At 39.8% G+C, this 14763-nt stretch overlaps 1 protein-coding gene across 5 annotated transcripts in view; it reads left to right on the plus strand.

Annotated features, from left to right (window-relative positions):
- Positions 1-14763, plus strand: part of LOC147032227 (uncharacterized) — a 105312-nt gene that overhangs the window by 77739 nt on the left and 12810 nt on the right. Inside the window, exon 3 of one of the 5 annotated variants that reach the window (XM_085869614.1) lies at positions 11927-12043. The exons of the other annotated variants lie outside the window; for them this stretch is intronic. Within the exon in view, the coding sequence (XP_085725740.1) occupies positions 12007-12043 (37 nt within the window). The 5' untranslated portion in view covers positions 11927-12006. The remainder of the gene's footprint in view (positions 1-11926; positions 12044-14763) is intronic. 5 annotated transcript variants of the gene reach the window in all.

The raw sequence follows: 14763 nt of genomic DNA on the forward strand, positions 1-14763 counted from the left end.
TTGGTTTCCTGTTGTAAAAAAAAATTATTTTGGATACAGGAATAATAAGAAATCCTGATGAATATATGTATGATATGCTATGGGGTGTAAGCGATTCAAGGATAGTAAGGGACGAGGAAGTTGAAGAGAGAGAAAAGGAGGAAAAGGAGAAGAGAGAGAAGGAGGAGAGGGAGAGAAAGAGAAAGAGGAAAGGGAGAAGAAAGAGAAGGAGGAGAGAGAGAGAGAAGAGAGAGAAGGAGGAGAGGGAGGAAAGAGCGAGACTGAATAAATATGAAAATATGGAAACCATTGAGATAACAAAAAGATTGGTGGTATTACAGAAAATAACTCAACCCACCGAGGAGGAAAACAAAGAATTGACAAGTCTATTAGCAGTATTTTCGACAAGACCGTTGACATCGTTTTCATGGAGAGGATATTGATGTTAATTAAAGTTTTTTTATTTTTTCTTCAATAAATGGAGGAGAGAGTGAAGGCATTTCTAATGATTCTTTATGTTTTAAAAATTAAGATTCAAATGTGCATGTTGGAAACTAAAAAGGTTTTTGCACTCTGTCGGAATTTTTCTCATAAATAAATGAATAAATAAATTAGTCTCAAATGTAAAAAGAAAACTAATACTAAAAATATTTCATATATTAAAAGTAAAAATAACAGGGTTATACAAAAAGGTATATGTTTGGTGTGTGGTTCAAAAAAAATCAATTTATCTCCAAACACAAACTCGGAGGAGATATACAAAAGTTTTTATCAGGAAGTAAATTTACAACTACTGGAATACCGGGGGAATTACATCTACCAGTGTATTCTTTCTGTGGTCCAGGCACAAACTTGGATAAAAGATTAGATGAGGCAGACAATCCTAAACCATGGAGCAAACCCATCAATAGGGTTGATGAAGTGTGCATGAGGCACGATATTGATTATGGGAATAACACAACGTTGGAAGAAAAGCATGAAGCCGATAGAGAAATGTTGTATAATTTGTCTCTGATACAAAATCCAACCTTGAGAGAAAAAGTTGATCGGTTCATCGTAAAGAAGATGATCAGTTCAAAATTGAAACTTGGACTTGGAAATTCAAAAAACTTATAGGCTCTAATGATGTCATTAAGATTAAAGAGCAATTAGCTGATGAATGACAGAAACCAATATTCACAAAGTTTCAGAGAAGGAAGGTTTATTCCAAGGAAGTAGATTATATCTGGTCCGCTGATTTGATTGAACTCAATAATGATAAGGGGTCCAAGTATGCTTTAACCGTTATTGATTTGAGGAGTATATACGCATGGGTTGTCCCTTTAAAAAACAAAACAGGTAATACTCTTATGTTAGCCTTTCAACAGATATTTAATAAAAGTAAGTGAAAACCTAAAAAATTGTGGACTGATGAGGGTAGAGAGTTTTATAACAAGACATTTATGAATTTTATTTAAAAAAAAAAACAGTATTACATCATACAGTACCTTTAATGAAGGGAAGGCCGTTGTTGTTGAACGTTTTAATCGTACCTTAAAAGAGAGACTATATAAAAAATTCACACAACTCGGTTCACAACAATGGTCTTCTTTTATTCAGGATATTGTGGATAAGTATAATGACACGATTCACACGTCAACAAATATGAAACCATCAGAAATATTTACAAAATTAAAATGTGAAAAAAAGATCAATGTCAGAAAACCTAAGTTCAAAGTTGGTGATATCGTAAGAATATATAGGTGGAAATCTCATTTTGAAAAGGGTTATACTAAACGATGGACGAACGAACTTTTTAAAATTGTTTATGTAATAGATACGGTTCCTTGGACTTATAAGATATATCATTTGGAAGGGGAAGAGATTTTAGGTTCATTTTATTCACAAGAATTACAAAAGACAAAACTAAGCAGATAATACCCATGGGAGCAATGGGTTGTCCCTTCACTCCCTCCTACTATACACCTTTGTGGACACTTGAGGGCCAAGTCCGAGGTGTATAACAGTATATAATGTGTGTCAAGGGGGGACGTTCTTAGATCTGTGAACCCCAAACACAGAATCCTCAACTGAATAGTCAAGGCTTAACGTGTGTGTGTGTGTGTGCATGTGTGTGTATGTATGCGTGTGTGTGTGTGCGTGTGTGTGTGCAATGGGAGCAATGGGTTGGCGCTTCACTTCCTCCTACTATACACCGTTGTGGACACTCGAAGGCCAAGTCCGAGGTGTATAACAGTATATAATGCGTGTCAAGGGGGGACGTTCTTAGATCTGTGAATCCCAAACACAGAATCCTCAACTGAATAGTCAAGGCTTAACTTTTTTTTGTTGATGTGTGTGTGTGTGTGTGTGTGTGTGTGTGTGTGTGTGTGTGTGTGTGTGTGTGTGTGTGTGTGTGTGTGTGTGTGTGTGTGTGTGTGTGTGTGTGTGTGTGTGTGTGTGTGTGTGTGTGTGTGTGTGTGTGTGTCCGTCCCAACCCTCACATTCAAAATCTCAACCCCAACCCTCACATTCAAAATCTCAACCCCAACTCAATCCTCGCCCAACATAATGTCTTTTTCAAAATGAGATTTCCACATATATATATATATATATATATATATATATATATATATATATATATATATATATATATATATATATGTTTACGTTTTTTTTTCTCTTCTTCCAATTCTGTCTTCTTAGGCTTTCAGGTTTGATGACATAGAAAGGGGGAGTAAGCCTGCACTTTCTTCCCAGAACTAACAATATATATTTTTTATGTTTTTTTCTCTTCTTCCAATTCTGTCTTTTAAACCTTTCAGGTTTGATGACGTAGAAAGGGGGAGTAAGCCTGCACTTTCTTCCCAGAACTTTCTTGATCTTGCTCCCATCAAGCACCATCCGCCAAAGAACTACATCGATAGGTTTAGATCCCAAAGAGTGATAGCATTTCAAGTCTCCAAAATAAACCCAACTTTCCAAGTCTTCAAGGTATAACCACATTCCTGTTGAGTTTCCAAGATATGTATCACATTATGAGTTATCAAGCCAGAACCCACATTTCAAGTCTCCAAAATACAACCAACTTACAAAGTCTCTAAGCGATAACTCATTTCCTGATTTTTTTCAAAATTTGTGAGTCTCCAAGGTAGGTCCCATATTTAGAACCATCTTGGCAGAACCCTTTTCCTGAGTCTCCAAGGTAGTTATTTAAACCATCAAGGGAGAACTCTTTTACTGATTTTTTTCAAAATTTGTGAGGTCTCCGAGGTAGGTTTCATATTTAAAACCACCAAGGATAACTCATTTACTAATTTTTTTCAAAATTTGTGAGTCTCCAAGGTAGGCCCCATATTTAGAACCATCTTGGCAGAACCCTTTTCCTGAGTCTCCAAGGTAGTTATTTAAACCATCAAGGCAGAACTCATTTACTGATTTTTTTCAAAATTTGTGAGTCTCCAAGGTAAAACTTGTACTCTGGCTCATCAAGGTATAACTCGTTATGTGGGTATTGTCTTGATAACTCGCAATGAGTACTATTGCTGTAAAACTCTTTTTCAGGATTTTTCTGGTCTCCAATGTATTTTGCTGGTCTCTTTGGTTGGGCCATCAAGGTCGAGCTCATTCTGTGGGTCTTGGTCGCTCATAAGGTCTTCAACCAAGCCAACAATTTCGCCCCAAGTTGTGGCAAAATCGGTATTTTCATTTTGTATTTCAGATACAATTTCCTGTGAGAGAAAATAATAATGTATTAATTAAGTTATTTAATTATTAAATGAGTCGATGCTTAAAAGGAACTGAAAATAGGAAAATAAAAATCTTACCTCAACAGATAAGAGGTTTGAATCCAGTTCATCAACTTGAAGGTTTAGTTCCATACAAATATTCGATCTGCAAGCAAGCTCATCCCACTCAAGGACAGTACAGCACTCCATTGTCAAAAAAAATTTTTAAACTAGTACATGCCCTTAAAAAAAAAAAAGAAAAAGAATAAGAATAATAAGAATAATAAATAAATAAACCACACAGGCCGTTTCTTCACTCTCGCGTGCCCGAACGTGCGTGACCCGGAAGTTCGATATGATTCGCAGTTACCATTATTCACAATTTATTTTTAATACCCAATTATTCAATTAGCGCCAACGTATTTTACCTTTTCGCAATGTCGTGGCAAGGAAAAACAAAAAGAGAAGAGAAGAGAGAGAAAAAATTTACTTCCTGGTTCGGAGCATACCAGCACTCTGATGTACCCGAAATTTATACACCGTCTAATATGAAAACGATCATAACTTGGGCCATTGTGTTTATCTATAAATGCGCATAAGAAATCGAGAAATTATTAGAATACACGAAGTCATCACTCTCCGGAAGCCCGTACGTTGTAACCCATAATGGGGAACGTGGCTGAGCTTCCCTTCCCCATCGGCCACGCCCACGCAACAACGTGTCCTGCCATTGGTTGGTAAATAAATGGCCATAACTTGGGAAGCATCTGTCCGATTAATATCAAACCTTGAAAAGGCACATCCTCAGGTCCCCAGCAATATACCTGGCAAGTTTCAATTAGATCGGATCAGAGGTTGTCGAGAAACAGCGGTCACACACACACAGACACACACACAGAGATTGCTGGAATTATAGATAGATGGAGTCTGGGTTGAACCTTTTATCGAGAAAGACTGGTGGGGGTGGTTTCCTTTGGAAATTCCCTGGGCAAGCCCAGGCAAGCCTTCGTTCGGAAACTTTTCAAAACCATAACATTGTAGAATTTTCTGGTGATTTCTTTGAGTCAGAGATGAACTGGAAATGATGTAAGAGCAGGCGGGGCTTAGTAAAAGTGGGCGGGGCTTAAGAAAAGTGAGCGTGGCATATGGAATATCTTGTGAAAAGTGTGCGGGGCTTATGAAAAATGGGCGGGGCTTATGAAAAGTGGGCGTGGCTTATGCAAAAAATAATCTGAGGATCAGGAGGTGGTCAGATGAGATCATTAAGAGAAGTATATCATTTCATAATGACACAAAAGGGGTATCTTGAAAAATATAAAGATTCAAATGTTTTATTTTTAAATATTTTAGATGGGGATTATTGTGCAAAGAAAATGAAACTATTGAAGGAATTTGAGAATGAACAAATCTTTGGTTCAATGAGTGAGCTAAACAATATGCATTGGTTATTTGAAAAAGAGTGTCCCAAGGCTTACATGTTGCAGATATTTCTTCAGATCACCTTTAACAAATCACATTACTACTTTGCCACTTGAACAAATCTTTATCTTATTGCATTGGTTATTTGAATAGAGTGCCCCAAGGTTAAAAGGGGAGACAAATAAATATACCTTGGGATAAAAAGGTGGTTTATTTTTTAGTGAAAAATATATGAATTGCTGAAAATCCCCCATTCACTTACATGGGGAAAAGTGAGCCAGAATCAGTATACTCACCCCACTAACCACCTCCTGAATCATGTGGTGTAATTTGACATTGGTAGCTTCTTCCGTTCTCAAGTTATCATGTTTTGGATGTTTGACCTCACTGTGACCTTGACCTTTGACCGATTTTGACCAAAATCTAATCAGCGCTAGCCACCACCCTCCTGAATCACCTGTTGTAATTTGACATTGGTAGCTTCTTCCGTTCTCGAATTATCATGTTTTGGATGTTTGACCTCACTGTGATCTTGACCTTTGACCGATTTTGACCAAAATCTAATCAGCGCTAGCCATCACCCTCCTGAATCATGTGGTGTAATTTGACATTGGTAGCGTCTTCCGTTCTTGAGTTATAATTTTTTTTTGATGTTTGACCTCACTGTGACCTTGACCTTTGACCGATTTTGATTAAAATCTAATCAGCGCTAGCCATCAACCTCCTGAATCACGTGGTGTAATTTGACATTGGTAGCTTCTTCCGTTCTCGAGTTATCGTGCCTACAAACAAACACACAAACAAGCAGTCATAGACTGGTACTTACGAAATCGTCAACTTTACCTCTGACCTTGTCTAATAAAAGCTGTCTCGAGAGAAGGTAGCGACGCAAACCAGAAGTTTCTATGATGATTCTGTACCAAACCATCAAAAATCGAATGTTTGACCTCACTGTGACCTTGACCTTTGACCGATTTTGACCAAAATCGAATCAGCGCTAGCCATCACCCTCCTGAATCACGTGGTGTAATTTGACATTGGTAGCTTCTTCCGTTCTTGAGTTATAGTTTTTTGATGTTTGACCTCACTGTGACCTTGACCTTTGACCGATTTTGATTAAAATCTAATCAGCGCTAGCCATCAACCTCCTGAATCACGTGGTGTAATTTAACATTGGCAGCTTCTTCCGTTCTCGAATTATCGTACCTACAAACAAACACACAAAGAAGCAGTCATAGACTGGTACTTACGAAATCGTCAACTTGACCTCTGACCTTGTCTAATAAAAGCTGTCTCGAGAGAAGGTAGCGACGCAAACCAGAAGTTTCTATGATGATTCTGTACCAAACCATCAAAAATCGAATGCTTGACCTCACTGTGACCTTGACCTTTGACCGATTTTGACCGAAATCTAATCAGCGCTTGCCATCACCCTCCTGAATCACGTGGTGTTATTTGACATTGGTAGCTTCTTCCTTTCTCGAGTTATCGTGCCTACAAACAAACAAACAAACAGACACACAAACACACACAAACAAACAAACACACAAACAGATGACGGAAGTCATCAATATTCTTCCGAAATCTTTAGATTTCGTAAGTCACAAACGGACCCAAATGCAATACCCTCTTCTCTGGTGAAGGTAACAAACCATATAATGTTCAATCAAACGAATGCTGCAAGGTATATACTGATTTCACAACCAAAATTGCTAGTTCTACACTCCGCGTGGATTTCCTGTGTGGCCCGGATGGTGGTAATATTCTGTAATCTTCACCTGAACCTCCGACCGCCACCCACATTATCCCCTGAACTGTCGTGACTTTCCTCCCCAGGTCGTATCGATTTGGATCCGACCTCCGCTTGCACTGACAACCCCGTGTCACTCCTTCACCCTGTGGGTATTTCAACCAATGACCTATCTCGTGATCATGCTCTTGAAGACCCTAATGACCTTCCCAAAGACTCAAGTGCATCCTTGCGTATACCATCACCACCCCCCATGCCTCGATGCTCTGTTGGATCACTTAGAGAGCCTGCTTTTCTAGCCGATTACGTCGAGTAAACATAATACTTTCCTGCACATCATGTATGGTGTCGGGCCGTGCTATTACATCTGTTGCTGACCTTCGCATGGACGTCACAGATAACGTGTTTGTTACTATCGTTACCTCTGCCACCAAAGGTGAATAAGGTTATGTTTTCACCTCTTTGTCTGTTTGACTTTGGGCAGGATATCTCAAAAAGTTGTGGACGGATCTGGATGAATTTTTATGGACCGGTTGGGTATGTGACAAGGATGAACTGTTTTTTGGTGATTTTGGTGAAGATCCGGATCCGGATCCGACTACTAGAATTTTAAAGTGATTCCTCACCATTAAGAGATCGGCCAAAAACCATATTTCGCATGATATCTCAAAACGTTTTGGACGGATTCGGATAAAACTTGGTGGACAGGTTGAGTGGGTGACGAGGAAGAATTGATTCAATATTGGTGAAGATCCGAATCTGGATCTGGATACGAGAAGTATTTTATTTTTAAAGTGATTCTTCACCATTGAGAGATAGGGCCAAAAATGATAGAGTACTGCATAGCATAATATTTCAAAAATGTATTGGGCCCGATATGTTCTCGTGAATCAGGTATTGCGTAACGGAGGTATGCGCTCTACCCAGTGTCCTTCTAGTTACTTTCAAAATCAAAGATTTTTCAAGTATATTGATTAGTCGATTTTGTTATTGTCTGTCTGTCTGTTGAATTCGCCAGATATCCCTTATTGTCGGGTTTTCCGTGTGTGTGTGTGTGTGTGTGTGTGTGTGTGTGTGTGTGTGTGTGTGTGTGTGTGTGTGTGTGTGTGTGTGTGTGTGTGTGTGTGTGTGTGTGTGTGTGTGTGTGTGTGTGTGTGTGTGTGTGTGTGTGTCTGCAACGCGAGGCTCCACAGCACAAACCAGCAAACCGATTTCGAAGAAACTTGGTGACAGGTGCCATATGGGGTGGGAATGTGCGCATTTGAGTTTCGTTGCTAAGCAACCACCCGTTGCTATGCAGCGGCCAAAAAACCACGTTCACTATTTTCAATACTTGTCCTACAGTTTTGAATGTAGAGAAATGAGACTTCGGAATGAAACACTTCGAGATATTTAGAAAATTTTACTCGAGCCGATTTTTGATTTCGGTTTTATTTTTCAAATGGTAGTCCTTCAAAAATAGGTTGTCTATTTACCGTCATTTTTTTTTTTATGAGGAGTGCCAGTTGGCAAAATACGCAATAGGAAAAATCTTGCCAGGCAGAGGAACAATTGTATGTGAACCAATACGTCTTGGCAATGAATCTTCGTCGGTGGATCGGTCAGAATGAAAAGCATCGTATCCAGCGCTTCGATTCTAGCAGATCCCTCGTCGCCTACCGGCTTGTTTGTCTCTTTGTCTGTCTGTTTGTCACCTGCAGGTCACAATTTTAAACCAATCTTCACGAAGCTTCACCACATAGTAGAGATTGTCATAAGAAAGAAGCCTATTCTTTTTTAGGTCAAAGGTTAAAAGGTCAACATAGGCCAAAGGTCAACAACAGAGGTGGTATTTCTAAAATCCACAATTTTCATCTGATTGACTTGAAATTTGAAGAGGATATACATTTCAGGTCACTGAATTCAACTAGCCAATTCTTTTTGAGGTCAACATCGACCAAAAGGTCAACATTGGCCAAAGGTCAACAACTATGGTGGTATTTCTAAAAACCTCAATTTTCTTCCGATTGACTTGAAATCTGAAGAGGATTTATACTTCAGGTCACTGAACTCAACCACCAATTATTTTGTAGGTCCACATTTTTGAGGTCAAATTTGTTTTTTCTATTTTGCAAGTATCGTGCTCTGTGCGACGTCTTCTTCTTGTTTGTTTGTTTGTTTGTTTGTTTGTGTACAGGATGTCTCAAAACGTTGTGGACATCCGGATGAAATTTTGTTGACAGGTTGGGTGTGTGACAAGGATGAATTAATTCGATTTTGGGTAAAGATCTGGATCCGGATCTGACTACGAGAATTTTTTCAGTGATTCTTCACCATTGAAAGATAGGGCCAAAAACTATATGTAGCTTGATATCTCAAAAAGTTGTGTACGAATTCGGACGAAACTTGGTGGACAGATTGGGTTTGTGACAAGGAAGAATTGATTCAATTTCGTGAAGATCCAGATCCGGATCCAACTACTAGAATTTTTACAGTGATTCTTCACCATTGAGAGATAGGGCTAAAAATGATATTTTGCACAATATCTCAAAAAATCAGGCATTATGGGGCAGAGGTATGTGCTCTACCGAGTCCTCTTCCAGTGTTTTTTATTGAGATTGAGGCTCTTGGAAGTGTTGAATGCCAGAAGGGTGAGAACGGAATGGTGGTGGAGCAGAAGATGGAGAAAAGAAGAAGGAATGAACATATTTAACAAAAAGAGGGTCGTACAGACGGGACAAGTGACCTGAGTGGGCTAAGTACCAGGAATGTGTAAGCAAATAGGAAAAACATGATGAACAGGTTAAATGTGGAAAAGTGCAGGTGGACAGGATAGGAGAGATGAGGATATTTACTTTAAATATATTATATTAACTTCTTTATGGTTAATTAATTTTATTGAGTCTGCAGGCAATATATTTCGTTTCAGCTGCTTTAACAGTCATGATCCCAATTGTTTCATAATTCATTTTGTCACATTTCAAATGTTTTGATGAATGTCACATTTCATAAAGGAGGCTTCCTTTACAGGAAGGATTTATGGAATGAAGCTGAATTATCTTCTTGAATGAGAGTTATGATCGATACCTGCAAGAAGCGTGCATATGACATTTGTCAATACATTCTCATTAACCTATCCACAAAATGACAAATAAGAATGCTTTCATCATCGAGTCGGTTTGACTTTTGCTCGAATTAAGATATTATTGAGTTCCACACCATTTTCCAGTTATGAGCCCCCCATGACATTGGCGCGCCTCTGCTAGATGGTAGAGAGAGTACAATAACGTCGGATGAATCCATGCTGTGCCACACACCAACATACAACCGCGTCCTGTGCAAATGAAATACTGCAGAACCGATGACAGCTTTGAGACATAAAATCATCCACTGCACCTGCCAAAGTGCCCGAGTGTCGATGCAAATTGGCCGACGGGGTTGATGGCGGTGGGAGGATGAAAACAAAGAACCAGGGTACAGCTCACCAGGGGCTTGGCAGCAAGAGCCAAGAGAAGCAATTGAATGAAAGGAGCTCTCAAAACCTCGACCTGCGGCTTTCGCAAATGAGCTTGGCCTGACTCTTGCTTCGGCATGGGGATGAAAAGCAAAAGCAAATCACTTTCTACTGAGTCCAGTGACTCCTGGCTGGAGAAAAGGAATTGTTCCCTCCATACCTGGCAGATGATATGGATACCATGCTACGAATAACCAAATTGCAAACACCAATTGGCTTGCTGTGAAAACGATGGCTTTTGGCTTTAAAAGATGGCATCGGGATGTAATAAACTACATTATATTTCGATGTACAAGTCCGATTATAATATGCTGGTGAATTATAGTGGTGTAAGTATACAAATTTAAATTATACACAAATAAGGTTGGACACAGGAGAGACCATTGAGGCCATGTTATGTGTGTCATAGACACATCTCTTCAGCTCGATCTATCGTTTCACATATGCTCGATGTATTCACCAAAACCTTACTATTAATGTCAGGTAAATTAGCATCTCGATTCCTTTTTGAATAAATTACATATTCCACTATATCTCAAGGCAGGGAATGGAGTTAAAGCACCAGTGTGCAATGGCCTACTCTGTGGAATCTTCAACGTCCACAACATAAATTCGGACGGGACAGACAGTGGTAGGCTTTACACCCATATTAGATGAACAACATGCCTCGAGATGCAGCGCTCCCTGCGAGCATTGCGTCTGAACGGTACTTTTTGTTGGAATTTGACTCCATAAGGAAATAAATCCATGACCAGACAGCTCAGCGGTGGGAATGCCATGCTGCTTTCATTGCAAGCTTACAGCTGCTCCTTCGGGATCTCCTTTACCCGTTTACCAACATCCATATTCTTCCTTTTATTCTTTATTCTCTCCCCCATAATTAATTTTTTTTTTCCCATTTCACCTTCCTGCACCTTCCCTGTGTGTATGTTGTATATAGATAATCTCTAACAACTCCAAAGTGATGACATTCTGACCTAAACTGATGATGTCTCTTGAGATTTTCCTGTTGGAGCTCCATCATGATTATACCTATTTTTTCAGCTTGTATTCATACTTCACAGACGAATATCGTTGCTCACAGAGGACCTTTGGGCACCTGGGTGCGTGAATTTTGTGTGTCGTGTCGAAGCTGCAACCCAGACAGCAACCACACTCGAGATAGCTAGCAGTTTAACCCGATGTCAAGGAATCTATCTGGGAATACCAGACCGCTTGCAAAACGCAGTTTTCACAGGAATTTCAAACTTGTTTAGGATGTCACTGATACCTTGCCTACTCTTTGCGAAGACACTGTGGGGTCCTTAAGTCCCCCAGCAAATTATGCTAGCGGAAAGGATACCCAGCTTAACATCCATCTGATGGACATCACATGTTGTTGTGTAACACGCTCAACGAAATTTGACTTCGCTTTGGTTTGGCCAAATTGGCTTTGGCGCCTCAAACCAATTTGGCTTTTACCTTGTCTTCCAATCGATGTGACAAGTTCAGACGTATGCGCATTCGCCTTGGAGCTATCTCGTCTTGGTTCAAATCCCGACACAGTTATTAACTCCCATCTTGGTGTTTTGCATGCAGGATGATACATCAAAGAGTGCAGCGTCCATCTAAAGGTCAATAAGCCAGAGGACCTATCCACCAGCACTGGTTGTTAGTCGATGTTAAAGATCCCTTGGTGTCTTTTGCAAAGAGCAAGTGAGTTGTGTTTGTACCATTTCCTCATGCTGTGTGGACTGTGCTTCCCCACTGACTGTCCTCTGATAGCTTGTGCAAGTTGCTGTGTCTGAGCCTGGGGTGTAACTGCTGAAATCTATCTATTTGGGTTCTTTCTGACATCTTTGTTCTTTTTTTCTTTCGTACTTCTTTCTAATTTTTCACACTTCTTTTTATTAGCCACTGTTGGACTTACTCCGAAATAGGGCCTTATGGATTTGGTCTTGATTTTCGTGTGCATGCGTACTATGTGTATGCGTGCATCCCAACCATATCTCAGACATGTATGGACCGATTTTATTCGTACTTCGCATAAAGACAACAAATGATGGTATACATATGATATATATGATGCGATCAAAGATGGCCGACTGGCATCCATTTTAGATAGAAAAACAAAACCCGGTGTCGAACACGTCCTCAACCAATACCGATTGTGTTCAAACTTGGCACACATATAATGAATGATGGCTTACATATGTACATCTTTTTTTTTTTTTGAGATCAGATCCAAGATGGCGGACTGGCGGCCATGTTTTTTTACTTAAATGTGTCCCCAAACATTTCTCAGACAATTATAGTCAGATTTTGTTCAAACCTGGCAGAAACACAGCACACGATGGCATACATGTGCAACTCGCTTTATTTTGTGATTTGATCAAAGATGGCCGACTGGTAGATTGGCTGCCATTTTAGTTGTAAAAAAACACCTCGTATCAAACATGGCCTCAAGCATTCCTCAGACAGGCATTTGCCGACCTTAATCAAACTTGGCACATGGATAAGGAAAGATGGCTTACATATGCATGCCATTATTTTTCGAAATCAGATCCAATATGGCCGACTGGCAGCCACTTTAGTTGTAAAAAAAAACAAAACAATTTTGAACATGTCCTCAACCATTTCTTGGACATGCATTTACTGATGCAAAGCCTGGTATTGGCTTAATGGTTAGGGTGATGGGCTTGGGATCCTAGGATCCTGAGGCCAAATCCCACTTGGCTGTTGAATTAATATCAGTTGGGGTTAACTCTGCCTGTCATCCTTCCAAGGTCAGCAAAATGATTGCCAGCTTGCTGGTAGCCTGTGTTGGAGTAGTGACCCATCCAGGATTGTGCCCAATAGCCAAGGAGACTACTTAGGCAGCACCAATTCTCTGCACAGAGTATAGTTCCAATGGATGGATGGATTTACTGATGTTGTTTAAACTTGGCACACAGATAATGAATGATGGCTTATATATCCATGTCATTTTTGCTCGAGATCAGATAACAGATTGCCGACTGGCAGCCATTTTTTTACTTAAATGTGACCCAACCGTTTCTCAGACCTGCATGGTACAATTTTGTACAAGCGCAGTATATGATGGCATTCATGTGCACCTTGCTTTTTTTTTGCAATCTCATCAAAGATTTCTGACTGGTAGATTCGTGGCCATTTTAGTTGTTCATAAATATGGACTAGTCCTTTAATTGCAGACAGCTAAATTACTAAAACAACAGGGGGTGCGATGACATTCGATTTCTTTTTCACTTCTTCATGATAATTCTTGCTTTTTCTTTTCTTTCATCTCTTTTACCCTCTATTTCTCTCTTTCATTATTTGTCTCTCCAAGGAGAAGTGAATTGTTCCAGAAATTTTTCTGTAAGGCTCACTTGGCTGCACCTGGATGGGTTTGAGGGTTGTGGAGTCGCGGCTGAAACCCGAATCCTATCCAGGTTCCTCCTGATGATTCCATCTTTGCTCTTTAATTCCTGACCAAACTTTCTCACCCACCCATACTTGGCAAGCCGAACACCATCGAATGGATATTTAATGTCCACCAACTAAAAAGAACAGACAAAACATCCAGATTAACGTTCATCCAATGGGCAATACACTTTGCAATACGGCGTCCTACCTCTGACAATGAAGTACCAATCCAACAGTTTCAAGTGAGGTCACGAATGAAACCCAGACATCAGCTTAAAGGTAAGCGTGCTACCTGGGCACGGCTTGTCAGACTGACGTTTGGCTGCACGATGTCCATTTCCTGTCAAGAACGTCCTTATTAAAGAGCACCTGGGAAGGAAGAACATTTGGAAGAATGAAAGCTATTGGTATTTATCAGTGAAAGTGCCAGAATTTGTATTTTTTTTTTTCCAGTGTACCGGCGATAACTTACTTATTCTTCAAGAAAGACATTGTGGAGTCTTTAATGTCCATTATTAATATTAACAGACGTGGAACCCAGTTTAACATCCTTCCCTTGGACGCTGCATACATTGATGCCTCATCTTGCTTGTGAAACACCAGGATTACAGTTTACAACTGGATCGAGATTCAAACCGAGGAAACACACCCCAATGGCCAGTGTGCATACAGTTAGACCTAGAGTCCAGAGTTTTGACTATCCTGCAAGCCCTTATATCATTATTAGATGTGTACATATTTCGTTATTACATTTACTTTTAAGTTGAATAATAAGAGAAAGCATCGGTGCATGTTTGACTATGGCATCTCGTTCCGAGAACATTTTGAATGCTCCTTGAAAACCAAGGTGAATGGAATGGAATCATGAAACATGAAACAAATTGATCACCTGGAAAGCGAAAAGGTGAATTCCCATGCACACGTCACACAACGCACAGCAGCAATACGAGGTATCCAAGGACATGCGTGATCATGAGGCAGAGGGATTTGATATGAACCTTTTGACATTT

Source organism: Eptatretus burgeri, chromosome 2, assembly GCF_056783735.1.
Source record: "Eptatretus burgeri isolate ZD-2024b chromosome 2, Ebu_testis_v1, whole genome shotgun sequence".
Classification (NCBI taxonomy): Eukaryota; Metazoa; Chordata; class Myxini; order Myxiniformes; family Myxinidae; genus Eptatretus; species Eptatretus burgeri.